This window comes from Cryptomeria japonica, chromosome 3 (assembly GCF_030272615.1).
Source record: "Cryptomeria japonica chromosome 3, Sugi_1.0, whole genome shotgun sequence".
NCBI lineage: Eukaryota > Viridiplantae > Streptophyta > Pinopsida > Cupressales > Cupressaceae > Cryptomeria > Cryptomeria japonica.
This window is the reverse complement of record NC_081407.1, coordinates 620656045-620677710: the sequence shown is the minus strand read 5'-3', so window position 1 is coordinate 620677710 and position 21666 is coordinate 620656045. Positions and strand designations below refer to the sequence as shown.

The 21666-nt window shown below is 36.6% G+C and overlaps 1 protein-coding gene across 1 annotated transcript in view; it reads right to left on the bottom strand.

Moving 5' to 3' along the window:
- The window catches only part of LOC131060117 (uncharacterized), a 48763-nt gene that overhangs the window by 16200 nt on the left and 10897 nt on the right, over positions 1–21666 (bottom strand). Inside the window, exons 2-3 of the mRNA XM_057993222.2 lie at positions 13064–13161; positions 4820–4844 (exon numbers count right to left, since the gene is read on the bottom strand). Of these exons, the coding sequence (XP_057849205.2) occupies positions 4820–4844; positions 13064–13161 (123 nt within the window). The remainder of the gene's footprint in view (positions 1–4819; positions 4845–13063; positions 13162–21666) is intronic.

The following is a 21666-nucleotide window of genomic DNA, read 5'->3' as shown; positions in this document are numbered from 1 at the left end:
CTATCAAGTAGTAGAATTCCCTCCTAGAGGTCTAGCTGTTATCAATGTAGTCATAGCCAATCAAGTTCTCTCCCATCGAATTATGCACTTACCATCTAGTTGTAGTCAGGAAGTTGTAGTTGGTAACATATCCATGTTGCCATTCATCAAGTGTTCTCCCATCCAGCAATAGTCAATGCTCTTTCTATAGTAGGTTCGATGTCAATCTAGTTGTAGTCAGTGGTCTCCCTAAGGCACATCACTGATCTTAACAATTGCTAGAGGGCACATCACTGATCTTAACAACTGCTAGAGGTTAAGCACCCAATCACTAGAATTTGAAGTTAATCAAGAACATTTCAATGCATCAATGACCATTGAACTTGTCTTCAACATTAAGTGCACGGAACAACCACTAGAAAGATTCCCCAAGCTAGTATCAAAATGGTCTTTAAAAATTCCCATCTCCAATCTTCCTCAAGTAAGTTGATTCAATAACAATTTCAAAAACCACAAAGTGAAGGCCTAATTGTCTCTTTTACCTTGGTTATTAGCTTTTGCAGCAGGGATCAAATTGTCCACCCTACAAGAACCCTTTTGAACCAAAGTTTTAAAACTCGGACTCGGCAAACCAAAAATTTGGACTCAGACTTGGACTCGTGAAAGACTCGGCAAGGACTCGACAAAAAAAAAACTGTAGTTTTACAAAAAAAAACATAAAGAAATTAATGCATTTAGAGAACATAAGAGCCATAATTGAAACATTACACATGTCATATGATCTACAAACACGCAATATTTGAAATTTCATCATTCATACTCATAGTTTCAACTCTAAAATGTAAATAGCAGCATAAGTTTATAAATGTTTACAAAATTACATATAATGATATGTCCAACTCCAAAAGTGAAAAACAACAATGAACAAACTAAAGACAAGACTACATCTTCCTCTTTGTATATCTCCTAATATAGCTCATTTTTTCTGATATTATCTTCTTTCTTCTCCTCCTTCAAACCCTACAAACCTGTTATAACCAAGCAAAAATGCCAAATGAGGGGAAAAAAAAAATTAAGTTTTATTGCTTGAGTGGCGTGTTTTCTGGGCTACGCAAGTCCATATGAAAGACTCACGAGTCCAATAAAAAGACTTGTGCGAGTCCTTGCAAAAGACTCGCGAGTCTTTCATATGGACTCGCCTCGCGAGTCCTTGCCGAGTCAACTCATGGCTCCCATGGACTCGCGAGTCCGTGGTGAGTCTGTGGCGAGTCCATGGGTGTTAAAACTATGTTTTGAACAATCCTAATTCCCTTCATAATTGAAGACACCAAAAGATTAAATATCTTCAACAAGGAGCTTGCCATTATGGATCAAGAGAAGGGACTCCCAAAGGGGATTGTAACTCAAAGAAAAATGCATTTCAAAACTATTCTTCATTCTATTTAAAGTTTGGAGTAAGAGATTCCTATGCTTTTTATGTACGTCAGAGTGTCATTTCCCTACCTACTAACAAAATCCTCCCCATCTTCAAGCAATGAGAAAAACAAGAATAAATAAAAGACACTTGATCGATAAGTAATTTGTTTGTTAAATGATACATATAAACAAACATAAGGACAAATAGAGTTAAAGAATAAAATTGCATAAGACATAAATAGAAAGTACTTTAAGGTAGCGATGAATGGCATCAGCAAACATTGTTAATTAAGTTGTTAAGGAAGTTGAATAATCAGCGATTAAGTTGTAATGCAAAGGTGCAATCAAAAAAGGAACAAATAATTAATTAGCAAAGAGGCATAACTCCTCACAAAAATCGCCTCCTCAAGGGGGCAATAAGATATAAATGGGAGAAGCCTGCGATGCAAGGAGGGCACAAAAATCATCAGCATCAGAAAATCAGTCTAGCAGATCAAAGTTATTGAGCAGATCAAATCATCATAGGAAAACGACAGCACTGAATCATTAAGGAAGATCAAATCGAAGCACTCAAATAAGAATCAGACCATTATTTCTGTGGTACCAATAACATATCTGCCAAATCAATTGTGGTATACGTATTTACATTTTGCTCACATAATTAATAATGTTTAAGTGTATGTAGAATCTAATAAATGTTTTGATTGTCATATGTATATCAATGCTGCCTGTGCACAATAGATAATGATAAAATATGTGTACATGATAGAAAGATATGCCTGATTTTCTGAAATCCGTCTTGTAGGGAGGACACAGGGTGTAAGCAAAAGGGGTATAAGAGGGCTAATTAAGTAGGCTGTCCTAGAGTTGACCATAATGCCTCCTAGGACCAGAGGGCACTTACATAGAAGAGCCAAGGAACCCATTTATGACCTCTGCCCAACTCCGCAAGATGGCACTTGTCTTTAAGGAGATGAGACATTGATGGAGAAAGTAGCTACAAGACGCTAAGCAAGCAAGACGGCTGTGGTAGACATCCACTCTTGGGCTTAGTGTAGAAATGGCTTCAGGCAGACCCATCATGTCTCTTCCTCAAAACCCTAATATGCTTGTACAGTATTATTGATAGTATATGAATATAAAGTGGTTTGTCTAACCCTAATGATTGAATCTAAATATACATATGTTGCTTATGCTATGAATGCAGGATTCAAATCCAAGATCACATTATTAAAGAGATACTTACTTGGTAAGATGTAACCCTAACCCTGATTTGTTGCAATTGTAATTTTAGGGCAAATTAGACCATAAAAGTTGTAATTCATTGAGTATATGGTAGCCCTATCATTAACACGACACTTTCCTATAATGTCAACCACCTAATAAATGCAGTAACTTGAGATCATTTAATCTCTAAGCCGAAATGCCAAAAGAAAAATGCATTGATAAATGAGTATGAAATGCAGAGCTCAGTAAACTAGAATTGGGAGGTTTTTCGGTTTCCACTACGCACGACGATTGCTACCAAAATGAACTTCTCCTCCAAAAAGACACAAGAAGAATGAGAAGGGATAGATTTGTTTTTAACAATGCCCCAAGTTCCTCAACTGCCTCTTTGTCTGCTACTGGGTAAACAAAGTCGAATGGATCTGAATATGGTTCTAAGCAAAGGGATGCCTTAACAAGCCAAACTTATTTCTTCATTATTCACTTATTCAATCATTTACCCATTTAATCCAATCACATTATAATCAACAAGGAGCTTGCCAATGTGTAGAAAGAATAGCCACCATCAACGGGAGCAGTTATTGAAAGAAATGGCAATTCGAAACTAGTCCCTGTATCATATAAGCAGGATATAAGAGATTCCCAGGGTTTCCGTATACTTGGGCCACAAACAATCTCGTAATTTGCAAGTTGTGCTATGTGTATTCCTAGACCCTACCAAAGCATTTTCTTGACATATGAAGCATTAATTGAATAAAATGAATCAAGGTCACATTTTCAAACTTCATCACCATCATGAGCACAAATCCATTCACAGTAAAATAAAATCCTTAGGACATGCATATGATATTCTAGCCTGCCCATAGAAAATTTCTCACATAATTTTATGATACCCAAACAAAAGGAATCACAATTTGGCTAGCTTTACATATGCTACAAAGTACAAACAATAAAACTCATAAGAAGAAATAGCATACAGGAGTGTTTGACAATACTTTGAAACAAATCTTAAACTCAGATATTGTCATCTCATAGCGCCCTTTCATTAAATTCATATCCTTTGGGTTGCCCTAGCAAAGACAACGAAATTCTACCATGCAAGACCAAAGTTTTGCAATTACTTTATACACAAAAATTAGAAGAATGGTGGGCCACCAACTAGTGATAAATTATGATTACCCAATATTGAGAACAATTTTGATAAAGCCTTATTTTATTCAATCGCTCAACAGCTAAATTTTTATAAAGCTTGGAGACTACTGATATGAATCTAAAAGGTGCTCTTTACATCAATGCTGATTACATGAAAAGATGCACTATCTAAGTTGTGCTTCTAAATTCCTGACCATCCTGGTTCCATCAAAGATTCAAAACATATTTAACTACAATCCAATGGGTACTTGAGAGTCAAGTCAATAGTGGTTCCATTTAGCCATTGTTTAAACTTTCATCCTATCCCATGGGGTAAGAAATAATGTACACATTCTCACCAGAGAGATGTCAAAAGAGGTGAGGCTGCAACTAGAAGGTGTTGGGGCAGATTTAACTCATTCAACAAATAGATTTTGGATATACTCGAGACTTCCACTATTATTCTGATTGGTCACATTAAATTTGAAATGCATGTTTTGAAAGAAAGTTTAAAAAGGTAGCAGACCCTCACATAGCTACTTTGGATTCCATGGGATTTATGGACAGTTCACAGTCAGGAAATGTGGGGTTGATAACATCAACTTAGAAATGTACATTCAAGAAGATCTCCTTAATTTCAACAAGCATTGAAAAATATTAAGTGTATATAGTTTTTCTCTTGCATTTTTATGTTTTTTAATCCAGCATTCCCAGTAGTTTTTGGGTTGTATTTCTCCTTACATGGTGTAATTTTGTACATTTGCAATTTATAAAAATCTCCTTATACTCTAATGTGTAATATAAAAGTTTCACATAATTTAGAAGAATTTAGCATGTAAGGTACTATTTTCTTCTTAGCACTAAAATCACACCTTATCAGGGATCATGACCAGAAAATGAAATTGTTTAACAAAACATATTATAATATCAAGAGAAATGAAGTATTTATGTTCTGACAATTTTGTATTATCAGAACTTTTAATATTGTTATAGACCATGACAAGGTATCACATGGTTGCTATGAACTTCACCTAAAGAGACAATGTACTACAACAAGCTGTAGTACCTTCTGCTTGTGTGCAATTCCAAATCTGCAAAAGGAATACACAGTGTCAAAAGATGTAATAACCAATTAAAACAAATACCCTACTTGTACCTTACTGAAAAGGAATAAGCAATTTAACTTAAACCAAAGAATAAGCATTATTACTGACAAAGAACTACCAATGAACAGATAAAAGCATTTCCTGTATATATTTCTTAACATTAAGCAGAAAATTGTGGGTATGGTAACAATATAAAAAAACCCACAATCATAAGAACAGCACGATTGATGATTCCAATGGCAAAATCATTAATGATAGATGTTTCCTAATGGAAAAATCATAATTGATAAAGCCCAAGGATGAAATAATATCAACCATACATAAAGCAATGAACCAACTGGTACACTAAATGACATATTTTTCATTGAGATATGAGTGTTCAAATGATAAAAAAAGATAACATGACTCCTAATGGAAAAATCATAAATGATATGGCCCTAGAATAAATAAAATAGAAAAGACCTAGGTTCTCAATTCTCTACAGTTTGGCCACCACGCCCATGTTTTCTGTCAAGTGCAAGAGTACACATAGCTACATCAAGGTCAGCATTGTATTCCAATATTTCAAGCGCCATCTCAATTCTCAACAACCTCCACATATATTAAAACCAAATAATCATCCCCACTAGCCTCCTCAACATAAGAAATGATGTAGCTCACCTCCTTAACATATGCATCCCAATTGGATGTAGGTCCTTTCAAATAGCAGGTTTTTCGATTGCAGTTACTGACAATTATGTATATCAGAATTTTGATCCATTTAACGATCCATCCCCACCAGCCTCCTTAATGTCATATATGATACAACTCACCTCATTGACATATGTATCCCAATTGGATGTAGGCGTTCTTAATATAAGTTGTAAGCAATTATTTACACCATATGTTTGGCCCACTTTTGAGGTACATAACTCCTCCCTTATTCTGTGTAATAAGTAACAGAATAGCAGTGACTCTGCAATAAATACTCTAGCTCCTCGTACATGCAGAGCAACTGAGCATAGGTAATAATAGTCTAATCAAATGACATTTTTTGGAGCCCAATTTCTATGTGCCATTTACCGCCTGCGTCACATTTGAGACTCAAATCTCCTTAATAGCATCTTAAATAATTTGATACAAGGAAAATAGTGTCTATACATTTTGAATTTTTCATAGAGTGTCATGCTGTCAAGAAGTGAAGATGCTATGCTGATTGAGGATAAGCACCAGTAGGGATGTTGTAGATTTGTTAGCATGAATTTTTGGGTCCTCTGTGATCAGTTTTTGTCCCTTAAGACCCATTTATGGTCCAGCAAGACTGATTTCTGGGTCCAATCAGGTGTATTTGTAGTCAATTGGGTTTAGGGAAAAAATGTAAACATCCTACACATAAAACAAGTATCTGTGATACTACTATTCTGAAGTTAGAGAACAAGTACATGTTAATTTTACTAATCAGATATAACAAAATTCAATGTAAACTGAAAATGTAATGAAAACACAATGCTCATAAACACAACACAGCAATACCCTGAGAAAACCTCCCTCTTGGAGGAGAAAAACCCAGCCTTAAAATCCAATTATATTATGTCAAATATGAAGGCAATTACAAGACATGAAACTTATCTCCAACATCAGATCAGTTTGCTGCTAAAACAATCTTCAGTGAATTCGCTTGACCGAGATGTATCAATTCTGCCTTGTTGTCTTGGAGATGTGATGTACAGATCTGTGGAAGGAATTCGCTTGCATGGAGATAATCGCTGCCCTTCCAGAAGTCTGTCTCAGACTTAAGATGACTATTGCAGACTTGACAACTTGCAGATCAGACCAGCCAATGGAGAGAGATGAGCGTTGACCTTCAATAAGCTTGAGATAACAATTTCGCTGACTTGAAGCTCACTACAAGTTCGCCGACTTAGTTGATGTAATTCGCATGATATGATTGATTATGCCATGCAAATGACTTGCTTATATACTTGACTTGTGGTGTCAAGTCTCAAGTCGGCCTGCCTTATTAATTTAATAATAATATTATGTATATCGCTCAAATAGGTCTTGACCTATTAAGACATTATTGCTTGATTGCCTTTACCACAAGCTACATGAGTTTGGGCCCAGCCCAATTACATAAATGATCGCTCAAATACATATTTGATTTTACCGCCCAAATTGGGCCTACCCTATCTACAAGTTACAATAAACAATTTTGGGCCCAGCCCAATGTAGATACATTTGTTTATATTTATTTGCTCATGTAATCTGATCTAGCTATCGGTTTTCAACACTCCCTCTTAGCTAGGAAGGATTCTAGCAAATAGTGTAATCATGCATCATGGACTTCTTCATCTTACATTGCCCGCAGAGGATGAAAAAGTAACCTGCAAGAAAACAACAAAACTTTTCATCTTGCATTGCCCGCAGAGGATGGATCCACCTTGCATTGCCTGCAGAGGGTGGAAGAGGTCTTTCACCTCAACCTTCTCCTAGAAAAGGAAATACTGTCACCTTGCATTGCCCGCAGAGGGTGGAAGATGCAACTTAATGCATCACTGAGACTGAGACTCCCTCTCAGTCATAGTTGGATTCTCCACAACTCCAAGCCTATCTCTGAAGTATTCAAACTTCACACGAGCAAGGGGCTTAGTGAGAATGTCTGCAACCTGCTCATCAGTGTTGACATATTTCAGTTGTAAGGCACCTCTTTGTACCATATCACGAGCATAGTGATAGTGAGTTTCCACATGTTTTGATCTGTCATGAAACACAGGATTAGCAGACATTTTAATACAACTTTGGTTATCACAATGAATAATTGTGGGTTCCCAAGGTTGTCCAAACAACCCAGCAAGAAGCTTTCGAAACCACACTGCTTCTCTCGATACAATATACTCAGATTTTGCAGTACTCAAGGCTACAGAGGACCGTTTCCTGCTGGCCCAAGAAATCACAACAGAACCCAACCTGAAACAGATACCTGAAGTGCTCTTCCTATCGGTAACACTTCCTGCCCAATCACAATCTGAGTAGCCTTCCAAGGTAACGGAAGTGTTGATTGGATATTTTAGCCCATAGCCAACAGTTCCACGCAAGTATCTCAGAATATGTTTGGCTGCAACAAGGTGAACATGCTTTGGCTTGTTCATAAACTGGCTGAGTGCACTCACTGCATAACAAATGTCTGGTCTAGTGTTAACTAAATACATCAATGATCCAATCAACCATCTGTACTCAGAAGGATCTGCAAAATCAGAGTTAGCTACACATAAACTCAATTTCTAAAAGTTAGTTTCCAAAGGAGTAATCATAGGTTTGCAATCCAACATTACAAATCTCTTCAAAATATCAACAATATATTTTCCTTGACTTAGAATAATTTCATTAGGTCTTTGCCACACTTCTAACCCTAAAAAGTAATGCATTAGACCTAGATCCTTCATTTCAAATTCAGTAGCTAATGCTTTCTTACACCTAATGATGAGACTATCTTCACCAGTTAAAAATAAATCATCCACATATAAAACCAAAATTAGCATTTCACCATTAAATACTTTAAAGTAAATGTTAGGATCAGCATCATTCTTACAAAACCCTAAACTAACCAAGTACTTATCAATTCTTTCATACCAAGCTCGAGAAGCTTGCTTGAGGCCGTAAAGAGCTTTCTTTAATCTGCATACATGTGATTCTCTATTATGAGTCTCATATCCTTCTGGTTGCTCAATATAGACTTCTTCCTCAATGACACCATTAAGGAAGGCAGTCTTTACATCCATCTAATGTAACTTCCAACCCTTAGCTCCAGCAATGGCTATAATAATTCTAATAGAAGTATATCTAGCAACAGGAGCAAATGTTTCTTCATAATCTATGCCTTCCTTTTGAGAAAAACCACGAGCTACAAATCTAGCTTTATATTTCTCTATACTACCATCAGCAGCATGTTTAATTTTAAACAACCATTTAGAAAAAACAACAGACTTACCTTTAGGTCTAGGTACAATATCTCAGACATCATTCTTGATGATGGATTGATACTCTTCGTCCATAGTTAATTACCATGCTTGCTGGTTCATAGCTTCTTCTATGCTGGATAGTTCAGTCTCAATGATGTTGCACATCATTGCAACATAGTTGGAGAACTTCTAAGGTCTCCTACTTTCTCTAAAAGTGCCACTAGGAGCTGCAAACTTTTCTACTTCTTGAATTGTGCTCCTAACCCAAAGTGGCCGTTTCTTGCTAACTGCAATATCTCTAGGTCCATCAGTTGGATCTAGAGGTTCAAAAGGATCACCATGCTCAATAGGTTCAGGAGGCTCAATAGACTCATTCTGAATCTCAAGGTTAGTATCAATATCCATGTTTTGATTATCATTAACCTCTTTATCATCATTGACAAGGGAACCTTTAGATTTCTTAAAAGCAATATTTTTTTCAAACGTAACATCTCTACTTACCTCAATATACCTTTGTCCTGGAATGTAGATACGAAATGCTTTGGAGGATTCACCGTATCCAACAAGGATACCTTTCTTCTCGGATGGCTCTAGCTTAGTTCTCTTTTCCTTCGACACATGAACATAGACAAGACTTCCAAAAATCCTTGGGTGACTGATATCCGGTTTGACTCCAATGAAGGCTTCTTCAAGAGTCATGTTCTTCAGGACATGGTGAGGGCATCTGTTCTGAATGTATACTGCAGTCTTGGATGCTTCAGCCCATAAGGAAGTTTGCAAATCCTGATCATGAATCATTGTTTTAGCTGCTTCAACAATGGCTCTATTTTTTCGTTCAGCCACACCATTTTGTTGAGGATTGTAGGGAACGCAGAACTCCCTCTTAATTCATATCTCTACACAAAAGTCATTGAAACTACTTGAGGTGTATTCACCTCCATTGTCAGATCTTAACACTTTAATCCTTCTACCAGACATATTTTCAGCTAGGGCTTTAAATTCTTTAAACCTACTTAGCACTTCATCAAATTCTTTAGATTTTAGAAAGTAAATCCAAGTCTTTCTATAAAAATCATCTATAAATGTAACATAGTATAGAAATCCGCTAGATGAAGGAACAAACATGGGTCCACATAGGTCAAAATGAACAAGTGCTAATTTTTCCTTAGCTCTACTTTCACTTTTATGAAATGGACTCTTAGTGTTCTTACCTAATGCACAACCTTTGCAAGTACCATCATGAAAATAACTAATTTTAGGCATACCTTTGAACATCTTTTCAAGTGAGAGAAGTGCCTGAAAGTGAAGGTGGCCAAGCCTTCTATGCCATAGCTCGCTAGATTCGAGAGCTTCATGGATGAGTGCTCAAACAAGATTAGTTGAAAGCTTATACAAACTATCATATCTATTTCCAATAACACGAGCAGATTTAAAACTAGATTTTTTAGGCCAAGTAAGTACTTTACCCTTAGAAAATGCTATTTGATAACCTTTATCTTCTAGGGCAGAAATAGAGATTAAATTTCTTTTGATTCCAGGAACAAATAAAATATCACTAAGATGCAAGGAGATACCAAATTCCAAATTTAAGGAAGTATTGTCAAAACCTCTTACCGAATACTGAGCATCATCACCAATTACCACATGAAGATTGGACTCTTTCTCCATTAAGTCTAAGAGGTGCTCCCGGTATCCCTTGATATGTCTAGATGCACCACTGTCTATCAACCAAGTGTTGTTGTCAGTTGGCACGTGGCTAGATAAGGCAGAAATGAAAAGGAAGTCTTTGTTATCCTTTGAATCTGCAACTTCATTCAGGTTCGCTTCTCCTTGCTTGGGCAAATTCTGACTTTCTTTAGCATCGTGTCCAAACTTATCGCATCCGAAGAAACGGACACGTGAAAGATCCCCTTGGCTTCTTCCTTGAATCGTAAGCAGCAGGAGATCTGAAATCTCTATCTCTTTTGAAGTTGTTCTTCTTCCAATGATCACCCTTTCTTTTGACATGTTGAGATGCAAGCACATGATGGTCACCTCCATGAGTGCCTTTGAGCATTCCTCTTGCAGCTAGGCGAGATTCCTCTTGAATGCAATCAGACCGGAGGCGATCAAAGGAGGGAAATTCAGCTCTTCCGCTTATGCTTTGAATAAATGGATCCCAAGAATCAGGGAGACCATTTAATGCAATCATGACAACATCCTTGTCCACTACTTCACTTCCAATGGAGTTGAGCTGGTCCTTCAATTCTGAAATTTTCATGAAGAAGGACATGACTGAATCTCCCTTGCTCATCTTGATTTGAAGAAGTTGTTGCCTCAGAATAAGAGCCTGGCTGATGTTATTGATTTCGAACATTCCTTCTAGGTGTTTGAACATCTCCTTGGCTGAAGATAACTTGGAGAAGACTGGAACAAGATGATCCTTCACAGAATCAATTAGAAATTTTTGTGCCTTAAGAGCATTCTTCTTGAACTGCTTTAACTCATCTGGATCTGAGGGTTCAGGCAGATCCTTGTCTTCCACAAACTGTAACAGCTCAACCTCTTCAAAGGCAAGAAGCACACGAACTTTCCAAGAGATAAAGTTGAAAGCACCATCAAGTCTGTCCTCAACCTCCAGTCCTGTAACCATTTTGCAAAACTAAAACAGCAAACTGAAAGTGAAGGATAACTAAAAATTTGATTTATAATGAACCTGGCTTTGATACCATGTTAATTTTACTAATCAGATATTAACAAAATTCAATGTAAACTGAAAATGTAATGAAAACACAATGCTCATAAACACAACACAGCAATACCCTGAGAAAACCTCTCTCTTGGAGGTGAAAAACCCAGCCTTAAAATCCAATTATATTATTTCAAATATGAAGGCAATTACAAGACATGAAAGTTATCTCCAACATCAGATCAGTTTGCTGCTAAAACAGTCTTCAGTGAATTCGCTTGACCGAGATGTATCAATTCTGCCTTGCTGTCTTCGAGATGTGATGTACAGATCTGTAGAAGGAATTCGCTTGCATGGAGATGATCGCTGCCCTTCCAGAAGTCTGTCTCAGACTTAAGATGACTATTGCAGACTTGACAACTTGTAGATCAGACCAGCCAATGGAGAGAGATGAGCGCTGACCTTCAATAAGCTTGAGATAACAATTTCGCTGACTTGAAGCTCACTACAAGTTCGCTGACTTAGTTGATGTAATTCGCATGATATGATTGATTATCCCATGCAAATGACTTGCTTATATACTTGACTTATGGTGTCAAGTCTCAAGTCGGCCTGCCTTATTAATTTAATAATAATATTATGTATATCGCTCAAATAGGTCTTGACCTATTAAGATGTTATTGCTTGATTGCCTCTACCACAAGCTACATGAGTTTGGACCCAGCCCAATTACATAAATGATCGCTCAAATACATATTTGATTTTACCGCCCAAATTGGGCCTACCCTATCTACAAGTTATAATAAACAATTTTGGGCCCAGCCCAATGTAGATTCATTTGTTCATATTTATTTGCTCATATAATCCGATCTAGATATCGGTTTTCAACAGTACACACCTAGCTCAAATCAGATGTGCAGTTCTGCAGATTAAGATGAATTTTTCACGAGTGTGGAGGGAGTTATGTAGGCACAGGGCATGGGTGAAGCACAGAGTTCTTTTTGTTAGGTTGTCCTTTTATTTGAATTTTTGTATGGTTACTTCCATATTGTTCTTCATCATGGCTACTCATCATATCAGAAGCCAGACTTTGGGCAAGTTACTAGTTACTCATCGGACAAAGTATCTTGAAAAGATTTTGCGCATCTTAAGTGAAGAATTGGAGGAATATGGCAGAATAGGGCCCTGCTTCATATCAGAAGTCGGTTAGTATTTGCTGCTTTTAAGATTGGGCCTTCCCCTTTGATGAATTTTAACATTTTTGGAAGTTTATAGTAATTTGACTTAAAGGTTCATGATCTGGGTACTTTGGATTTCTCTGCTAATATAAGTTTAACTCTCAACTCATCTGGTACATTGTAATCTAATCAGACATAGACTTATGCATAGAGTTTCAAAAATATTTTGGGTGCATCATTTTCTACGGAGGTTTCAAATAGTGCCTCTGGATAAGTTTAAATCCTGTAAAATCTAGGTAAACTATAGATCCCAAAATAATGCAATATTAAATACTGTCTTTTATGACAATTTTGGGGGAAAAAAACTTCAAAAATAAAAACAACACGGTTCCCAAAGTCAAAAGAATAATTGATACTGACCTTCATGAAGTCATAGACGTAATACTCTGAAAGATCATAATTCACCAGGTACTTCTCTGCTAGAAAAGCATTCAAAGAACTGAGAAAGCTGCCAAGAACTGAAATACAAGTATTAGGCCATCTGAAGTTTGAAATTTCAAGGAAAAACAACTGTGATAAAAATGAATAACAAAATAAATTTGTGCAAAAACAGTTCCTTAACAATCACTGTGACTGGACCTAATTCTATGAGTTCTGATTTACTTGAATTGACATTAATTGGGAGTGTAAGCTTCTTCCATGCCTTCTGTGGAAGTGCTTCTAATTCTAATCCTGAATTCATGAATTTTAACCATTTTAGTCCATCCACGCATGGTTAAGGCTACTATTGCATCTCAGGGTAGTGTATGTCCTTTTATTATGAAAAAATGTTCAGTTAGCTAAATCGTAAAATGTTTATGGCCATCATATGCCCTCTTGGTAACAACCACCACCTAGCCATACATTTTTTCTGCAATGTTTCTTCTACCATTTAAAAAGGTTATAATTTCTTATTGAATATGCTACATGTAACTTATCAAGAAACCGATGCCTAAAGCTTCCTACCAAAAACATCAAATGATAAAAGATACGTATATATTTTCTTCAACAGTAGCTTTCTTGGAAACTGAAAACTTAAGGTAAAACATTTTGATCTTGAATTCTTACATTAGTATTACAATAATAAATAACCCAGTTCCTTTAGTATTACAATAACAAACCACTTTGAGCTTGAGAGACTGTTGCTATTGCTTGAAAGAGTGGTGCTAAGATGGGTGACCTCTAGGAAGTCCTGATGCTTCACCCATATGAGCATCACCTAGATGCAATGAGTGTTGAGTGGACCAATTCATTCTCACGAGGGATGGGTTCTTGTGAACCACGACTTGTGAAATATGGGTAGATAAAGATTTGAGTCAAATCCATGAACATCACCCAAATGAATAAGTATAATAACTCATTATATTATTATGTTAGTTATATCTTATATATATAAAAGAATAGTATTATTCACTTGTAAGGGACAACAATGGAAAAACTACACTTGACCAGGTATAAACTTTTTGGCACTTGGTTAGGAAGATGGGGACACAATTCTCTAACTGGGGCCAACTTTTGTTGGCAGCTCAAGCATGTTCTTAAGAATGTGGTCGTCAAGCTTTGATGTGCAAAAGAAACTATTGAAGGATGTGCAATTGTGAATTTGCCTATCCAAGCTGCATCAAGAATTATGGACGAAGAATGTGCTAAGAAAATCAAGAATCCACGTGAGACCTAACTTTACTACTCAAATTACAAAAGATCCTAGGAGTTGGCAACCTACAAAGGAATTGTCAACATCAATCAAAATAACCCCATCAAATAAGTGGGCTCTTCCCAAGTTACTCACACCCAAGAGTTGGGTTACAAATGTCTCCTATAGGCAAGTGGTCCATATAGCATTCCAAAAACAAGTTACCTAGTTCTTCTAATCTGAGTCAAATGGGGTCGAAGTTTAGGTTCATTGGTGTGGCAATTTTTTTTAGGTTCAATACACTTGGGTTTGGCTGTACAATAAATATGTGTGTGTGCATGTGTGTGTACACGTGCACGATTGAGTTAGAGTGGTACTAAGATGGGTGACCTATAGGAAGTCTTGATGCTTCACCCTTATGAGCATCTCCTAGATGCAATGAGTGTTGAGTGGACCATTCATTATCACAAGAGATGGGTTCTTGTGAACCACTTACTCATGAAATATGGGTCAATAAAAATTGACTCAAAACTATGCAGTTGAATCCCAATAAAATTCATGTAACTTATACCATTGCTAAAACACCACCTAAATGAAAAAGTAAAATAACATTATATTAATATTGATTATATAAATATATTAACCTACAAGGAGCAACAATGAACAAATTGCGCTCGACCATGTATAAGCTTTTTGGCACTTGATTTCTTAAAAATCAACTTCCAAACAATAGAAGATGGGGCCAAAATCTTCTAACAAGGGCCATGTTCAAGCAAAACTCGGCCATATTCTTAAAAGAGTAGTCAATAGGCTTTGATATGCAAAAGGAACTCTTGAAGGATGTGTCATTGTGGATTTTCCTATACAAGTTGCATCAAGAGTTATGGACAAAAAAATGTGCTCAAGGAAATAAAGAATCCACTAGAGACCTATATTTACCACTCATTCAAAAGGATCTTAGGAGTTGGCAACCTGTGCAAAAATTTATATCAACTCCCATCAAATAAAAGGCTATTCTCTAATTACTCAAACCCAAGGATTGGATTACAAATGTCTCCCTTTTTAGTGGTTTCCTTGTAGGCAGGTGGTCCATTTAGCAAGGAATTGTGAAAAATAGAATAAAAGACCCCAAAGCCAAAAGATAAGGGCAAAGATATAAAGTAGAAACCAACAAAAAATGATAACATGACAATAACAAATTTATAAATCTAGTGGCCATGGTGAAGAAGTTCCTACGTTACCCCGGGACGCATCCCCGACCTAAAAACCCTCGTCCCAGTCCCCGAGACGTTTCGGGGACGTTTCCCCCCATCCCCAAATTGTCATGAATTTTGGGGGGACGTCCCCAAAACGGGGGGACGCCTGCCCTAGCTCTGTGGGATGTCCGTACGTCCCGAGGACGGCTGGGGACGACTGGGACATCCCCAATCCGTCCCGGGGACGACCAGACGTCCCCCATATCTAAGGCTATTAAAAAATATTAAAAAAATAAAAAAAGTTGTATTTTCAATTTTTTTTTTTTTAAATCTAATATAGGCCCCTTATTAATTCAAATTGTCATTAAAAATTAAAAAAATTAAAAGATAACATTAATTAAATTTTAAATTTATTAAAATTTATTAATTAATTCATAATTTTATATCAAACTTTAAAATTAATTCATATTATAAATATAAAATATTAAAATGACAAATTGTTAAACATTTAAAAATTTAAAATTAATAAATAATAATCTATAAATTATAAAATTAATAATTATAAATAAGAAATCAAAATTGAAAATAATAAAATATTAATAATTTAACGCACAAGTTTTATTAGTTATAAATTAAAAACTATATGGCAGCAATGTAGCCTTTGGGCATTTTGACATTTTGTATGTTATTTCTTTAATATCTATTATGATATGCATATTGACAATGTGAATTAATTGAAATTCTGATTTATGAATGCATAATTGGCATTGCATATTGTCTATTGAGTATTAACAATGTTGTATGTTCAAAATTTACATTCTAAAATGTTTTCAACTTTTCATAGTATCATACACATGCTATATCCATGTTTTCATATGAATATAATGTATATATGCATGCTTTATCCATGTTTTCATATGAACATTTAGAATTTTAATATATATTTTATATAGCCGTCCCCTTTGCCGTCCCCTTTGCCGTCCCCAAATTTGGCAAAACAATTTGCCATCCCGGAAACGCATCTCGTCATCCCCTGTTGTCCCCGTCTCGGAAACTCGAGGTAACGTAGTGAAGAAATCCTCCTTGAACGGCAATGATGATTACTTGGAATAGCAAGATGGAGGAAAAGACATACCACAAGGAACAAGAGAAGAAACCAACTACCCTACTTCGCCAATGTAGGACAACGCCTTTATTGATGATCTAAAGAGTGAAGAGGAGGTGGTCAAATCCACCGCTGACGCCATAATTGGAATTGAATATAGGAATGTTGCAAGTAGGAAAAGGACACACACATGCACAAAGAATTTGGCTACAACATTCTCCTACCTGTAACTGTTATAGGTGGAGGCAAGCCAAAAGGTAAAAGGACAGATACTAACAAAGAAAGGACAGTTAAAAAAGACGATACATAGAAAGGGCCAGCAAACGTTGATCACCAACGCTAACAAGCCATTACGCTAATTAGTTGGAACATCAAGGAAAAACAATCTCCTCCCTTTATTACAAAACATTTCTTTGTGAATGACCTTCCATTCATTTGAAACCTATAAAGGATTTACTTGTCTATATCTAGTTATAATTGATGCTATAGGTTTTTGTTTTACTTCAATGTTTACAATACTATTTGTAACATATGTGCAATGAATAGACTCCTATAACCATATCTTCTTTTTGGTTTAGAATAAATCAAAGATAATAAAAATGAAACATCTACAAAAGATTATAGCAAAGAAGTGAGGAAGCATTGGTGTTTGCAATTATTACAAAAGGGGGTCCAATAATGCTCTATGATGATTGATGCTTTGCAAGATCAGTCCTAGTCTATTCTCAACAAACCCTTCATGTAAGATTAGTTAGCCTGTAGGAGAATGTCAAGATGATACTCTCTAAGGTTCAACGACCTTCCTCAAAAGTGATGGCAATATCCAAACAAGGCATGGATGGTAGGAGGACTCTTCAAAGCTATGCATTGCTTGGAAGATAAATCCAAGGTGGGGGCAACATTTCTTCCTCCAACTCTAGAGCATTTGGAACTTTTTATTCAAATGAAGATTTGGTGGACATACGGCCAAAACAAGGGTAGTTTACTTGGTGCAATAGGAGATTCGATGAAGCTTGCATAAAAGTCTAATTAGATAGGTTTTAAATCAACTGAAAGTGGACATTGGATTGAACAAGTTTCTCCTCCAAATCCCTCTTCCTTGCCAACTTTGACCATTGGCCAATTTGGCTAGAAATAGTTAAAGAACCAAAACCAAAAGGATTACCCTTCAAAATGGAATTCATGGGATTTGAGCACCCAAACTTTGAAGAAAACCTGCAAGAATGCCAAAGGACAAAAATAAGGGGATGCAATAGATTCATTCTTCGAAAAAAACTCAATGTCATCAAATCTAACTTAACATCATTAAATCTAAGGTAGCTAAGTGGAATAAAGAAAAAGGTAATGAGTATGTTCAAAAAGCCAAAAAAGGTAGAAAATGACCTCTAGGATGTAGAAGTGGAGATTGCCAAATGTAGCCACTTGGAAAATAAAATATCAAAGGAATGTAGTATGCTTGACAAACTATGTACCTACTTAGGGTGGAGGAACTTTCTTGATAACAAAGTCAAGGGTTAAATGGCTCAAGGAGGGAGGTGACAATAAAAACCTTTTTCACCTCTTCACCAATATCGAAATGCAAGGAAACAAAATCTACCAAGTCGTGCTCCCTTCCAAGAATGAAATCACTGATGTGGAGGCTACTCATGATGAGGAGTTTAAGTTCTTCAAGGACTTTAGCAAATGCACCATGCAAAGATCACAAGGCCAAAGAGCTTTTATTGAGTAATATCCCAAAACTCATCATAGATGAACAAAATAATGCTCTAATAAAACCAATGTCTCCAAAGGAAGTAAAATTTGCCAGGATCTCCCTTAGCACCAAGAAAGCTCATGGATTGAATGGATTGCAAGCTAGCTTTCTTCAAATTTTAGCACATTGTTGGGGATGACATGAAGAGGGCTGCAAAAGAATGTACAATAAGGAAGGTTATGTTAAAAGGATGGAACACCACTTTTCTAACACTAATTTTGCAAACCATGATTCCTTCCTATTTTGATGCCTTTTGTCCTATTCGACCATGCAATGTCCTATACAAGATCATGACTAAAGTAATGGCCCTCAAGTTGAAACCTTGTCTTGATAAAATCACCTCTAAAGAGCCAAGCAAATTTCTAACCGGAGGGCAAATCCTAGTTGTAATAGTGATAGCTCATGAGGACATACACTCCATAAAGTGCAAAAAAAATAACATATGATAATGAAACTAGACATGAGTAAAGCCTAAGATAGGGTGTCATGAGATTTTCTACTTCAAATCCTCGAGAAGTTTAGGTCCACAAAAAATTGGCAAAAGTAGGTCATCAACTACAATTTATGATTCTCTATCTTTAATCTAAAAATGGCATTTTGAACAAGTTTTTCCTAACAAAGCAGGGACTAAGACAAGGAGACCCCTTTATTCTATTCCTCTTACTTGTTATTGTTGAAGCACTTCATCAAGCCTTGAAAGCTAAGACTACAAGGAAAAAAAAACGTCTCTTTAAAAGTGAAGAATATCACTCTACAATTTGTTGGTGGCACTCTATTGCTTGGAGAATCACCAATAAGGGAAGTTGATGCCATCAAGAAAGTGTTAGATTGTTATGAGAAGGCCATAAGGCAATGTTGGTATGTGGCGACTAATCACGCTACTGGGCTTAAATTTTGGTGACTTCATCAACTGCATCTTTCCCCCAAATCAAATAATAGGGGAGTGCAAGGGGGGCAAAGCCCGTCCTGAGGAGCTTGAGGGGCTCATCCCCTCAGCGAGGGCCTAGTGGCAAAGCCCATGGTAGGGGTCTATAGGCAACAAACCCAACCAAGGGATCGAGAGTAGTACCCCTGAAGCAAATATTGCCCATTATTTGATTGTAAAACCACCAAAAAGGGCTTGATAAATAAGTGGATATATAATGTGAAATATCACCAGATTGTAATCTGCTCTTCGATGGATAATAGAAAGAAAGTGGATGGTTGTTTCTATGTGGATGTAGCCCACATTGGGTGAACCACATTAAATCTTTGTGTTATTGTGATTTGTTATTTTTGCCTCTTTTATTCTACATTAAATTTTAATATTGTTTATTGCTCTAGTCTACCGAAAGTTAACAAGTCTAAAATTGCTTCCTAAAAGACCACTATGAAGACTACCTAAATATTTGGCGAATCCTTTGTTTTGATATTGCTAGGTTACCAAGCTCTTAGTTAGGGATGTCGATAATTGATAAGAAAGCTACTCTAGAGGAATGGAAATCAAACATTAGAGGAATTTCCTATGGAATAGGGTAGAGAAAAAGAGGAAGTTCAACCTTGTCAAATGGGATCTAAGGCTTCAAGGGTTGTAAGCAAATGAACAAAGCCTTGGGAATTAAACTCCTATGGAAAATGTATGCAAAAGGTGGTACATTGTGGAGCAAGGTCTTGTACTCCATGTATATTGACAATGTGTGAGATGGGAGACTATTTTTCCAATACAATATTTTGCTTGGATATAGTACCTAGAGTTTCTTTAGATCCTAAGAAGAATTACTTGTGAGGAATCTAAAATGGAGAATCAATAGGGGAAGAAGATGGATTTCCAAAATGATGGTTGCCTCTCAAATAGACTACACTTTGAGAATGAGTTTTTGAGAGCTCTTGCCCCTATTTTGCATTGCCACGTTCAAGGCTATATTCTAGAAGAAGATTGCAAGAAAAGTTGGATTCACCTAAGGCCAACCTCCTTGGAGCTCAATAATGCATGTGATCTATTAATCTCCCTTCCCCAAAAATGGCTCATACAATAAGCAACAAGGAGGATCAATTTGTGTAGAATGGGAGTCCATCAAGACAAGTCTCAACCAAGGTCACTCTCTCCAAGGCTCTTATGGATGGATGCAATTTCCAAGTGGAAAATTTTGGATTAGTCCTATAAAAGGTTAATGCATTTTTGTGGATCATGGCCAAAAATAGAGCACTCACATAGGATAAGTTTATAAAGATGAGATGAGTTGGATTCTCAAGGTGTGTCATGCGCAAAGCAAAGGAAGAGATCAACTAACATCTCTACATCCATTGTTCGTTTCCAACTAGCCATTAGTAGTTGATAGAAAAATGGGGTTTATCTTGGGACACTTCCACTAGCATCTTTGAACGCCTTATACGGTGGCACTTCAAAATCAAGAACTTAGGTCTTAGTTTGGTTTGGAGCCTCTTGCTCCCTAATCATGTGGAACCTCTAGCTTGAGAGATATAGGAGTCCTTGAGGAAGGAGATGCCTAGGCGGAAGTTATTTGGGACAGAATTGTGGCTTTGATAAAGGAACTGGGGATGTGTTGGCATCAAATCACTAAAGAAATTACTTAGAGGAATTGAAGTGGCTATAGTCTTGGCCTAGGTTGGAGGTCTTAAGAAGATAAGTATTGGGGACAAACCAACCAAGTTTGTGACATCAAATGGCTTCCTCTACAGATCGGTTAGACAAAGGTGAATTTTGATGAAGCAATGAAGGGGAATCTAAGGTAGGTGGAAGGTAGATGCATTTCTAAAATGAGTTAGGACAAGTCTTACTAATTATGGTCATTGATTTTGGAATACAAATGAATAAAATGATAGAGGTAAGAGATCTTCTTTGGGGGCTTGCTAAGGCATTGAGACAAGGATAGAAAAAACTAAAGGTCAATGGCACTCATTTGTTTTGGCTTTGGATTCAATCCTCTATTGCCTTGAGTTTGGTGGATGAATTTGAAAACACCTCGTTTGCCCACATGAAAAGGAAGAGCAATGTTGTGGACCACTAACCTACGAATCAAGGCGTCAACCTAAGAGAAAAGGAAGGAAAATTAAGCATAGTTTGGATTGGCAAGTGTTCAAATGGGATCTAAGCATTAATTGTTAGCAATTTACAAGGCCCCTCATGACTAAGCAACCTAATAAGGTGTTGATTCCAACATAGGACGTCTGCATCACACCCATGGAAGGAATGGACAAATATAGTAACGAAAAAAATGTTGGTATTCCATCATTTACCCACGTAGGTAGTTTGTTCAAGTTGTTTTGAGTTTATTTAATTAATATTAGATTGTTCAG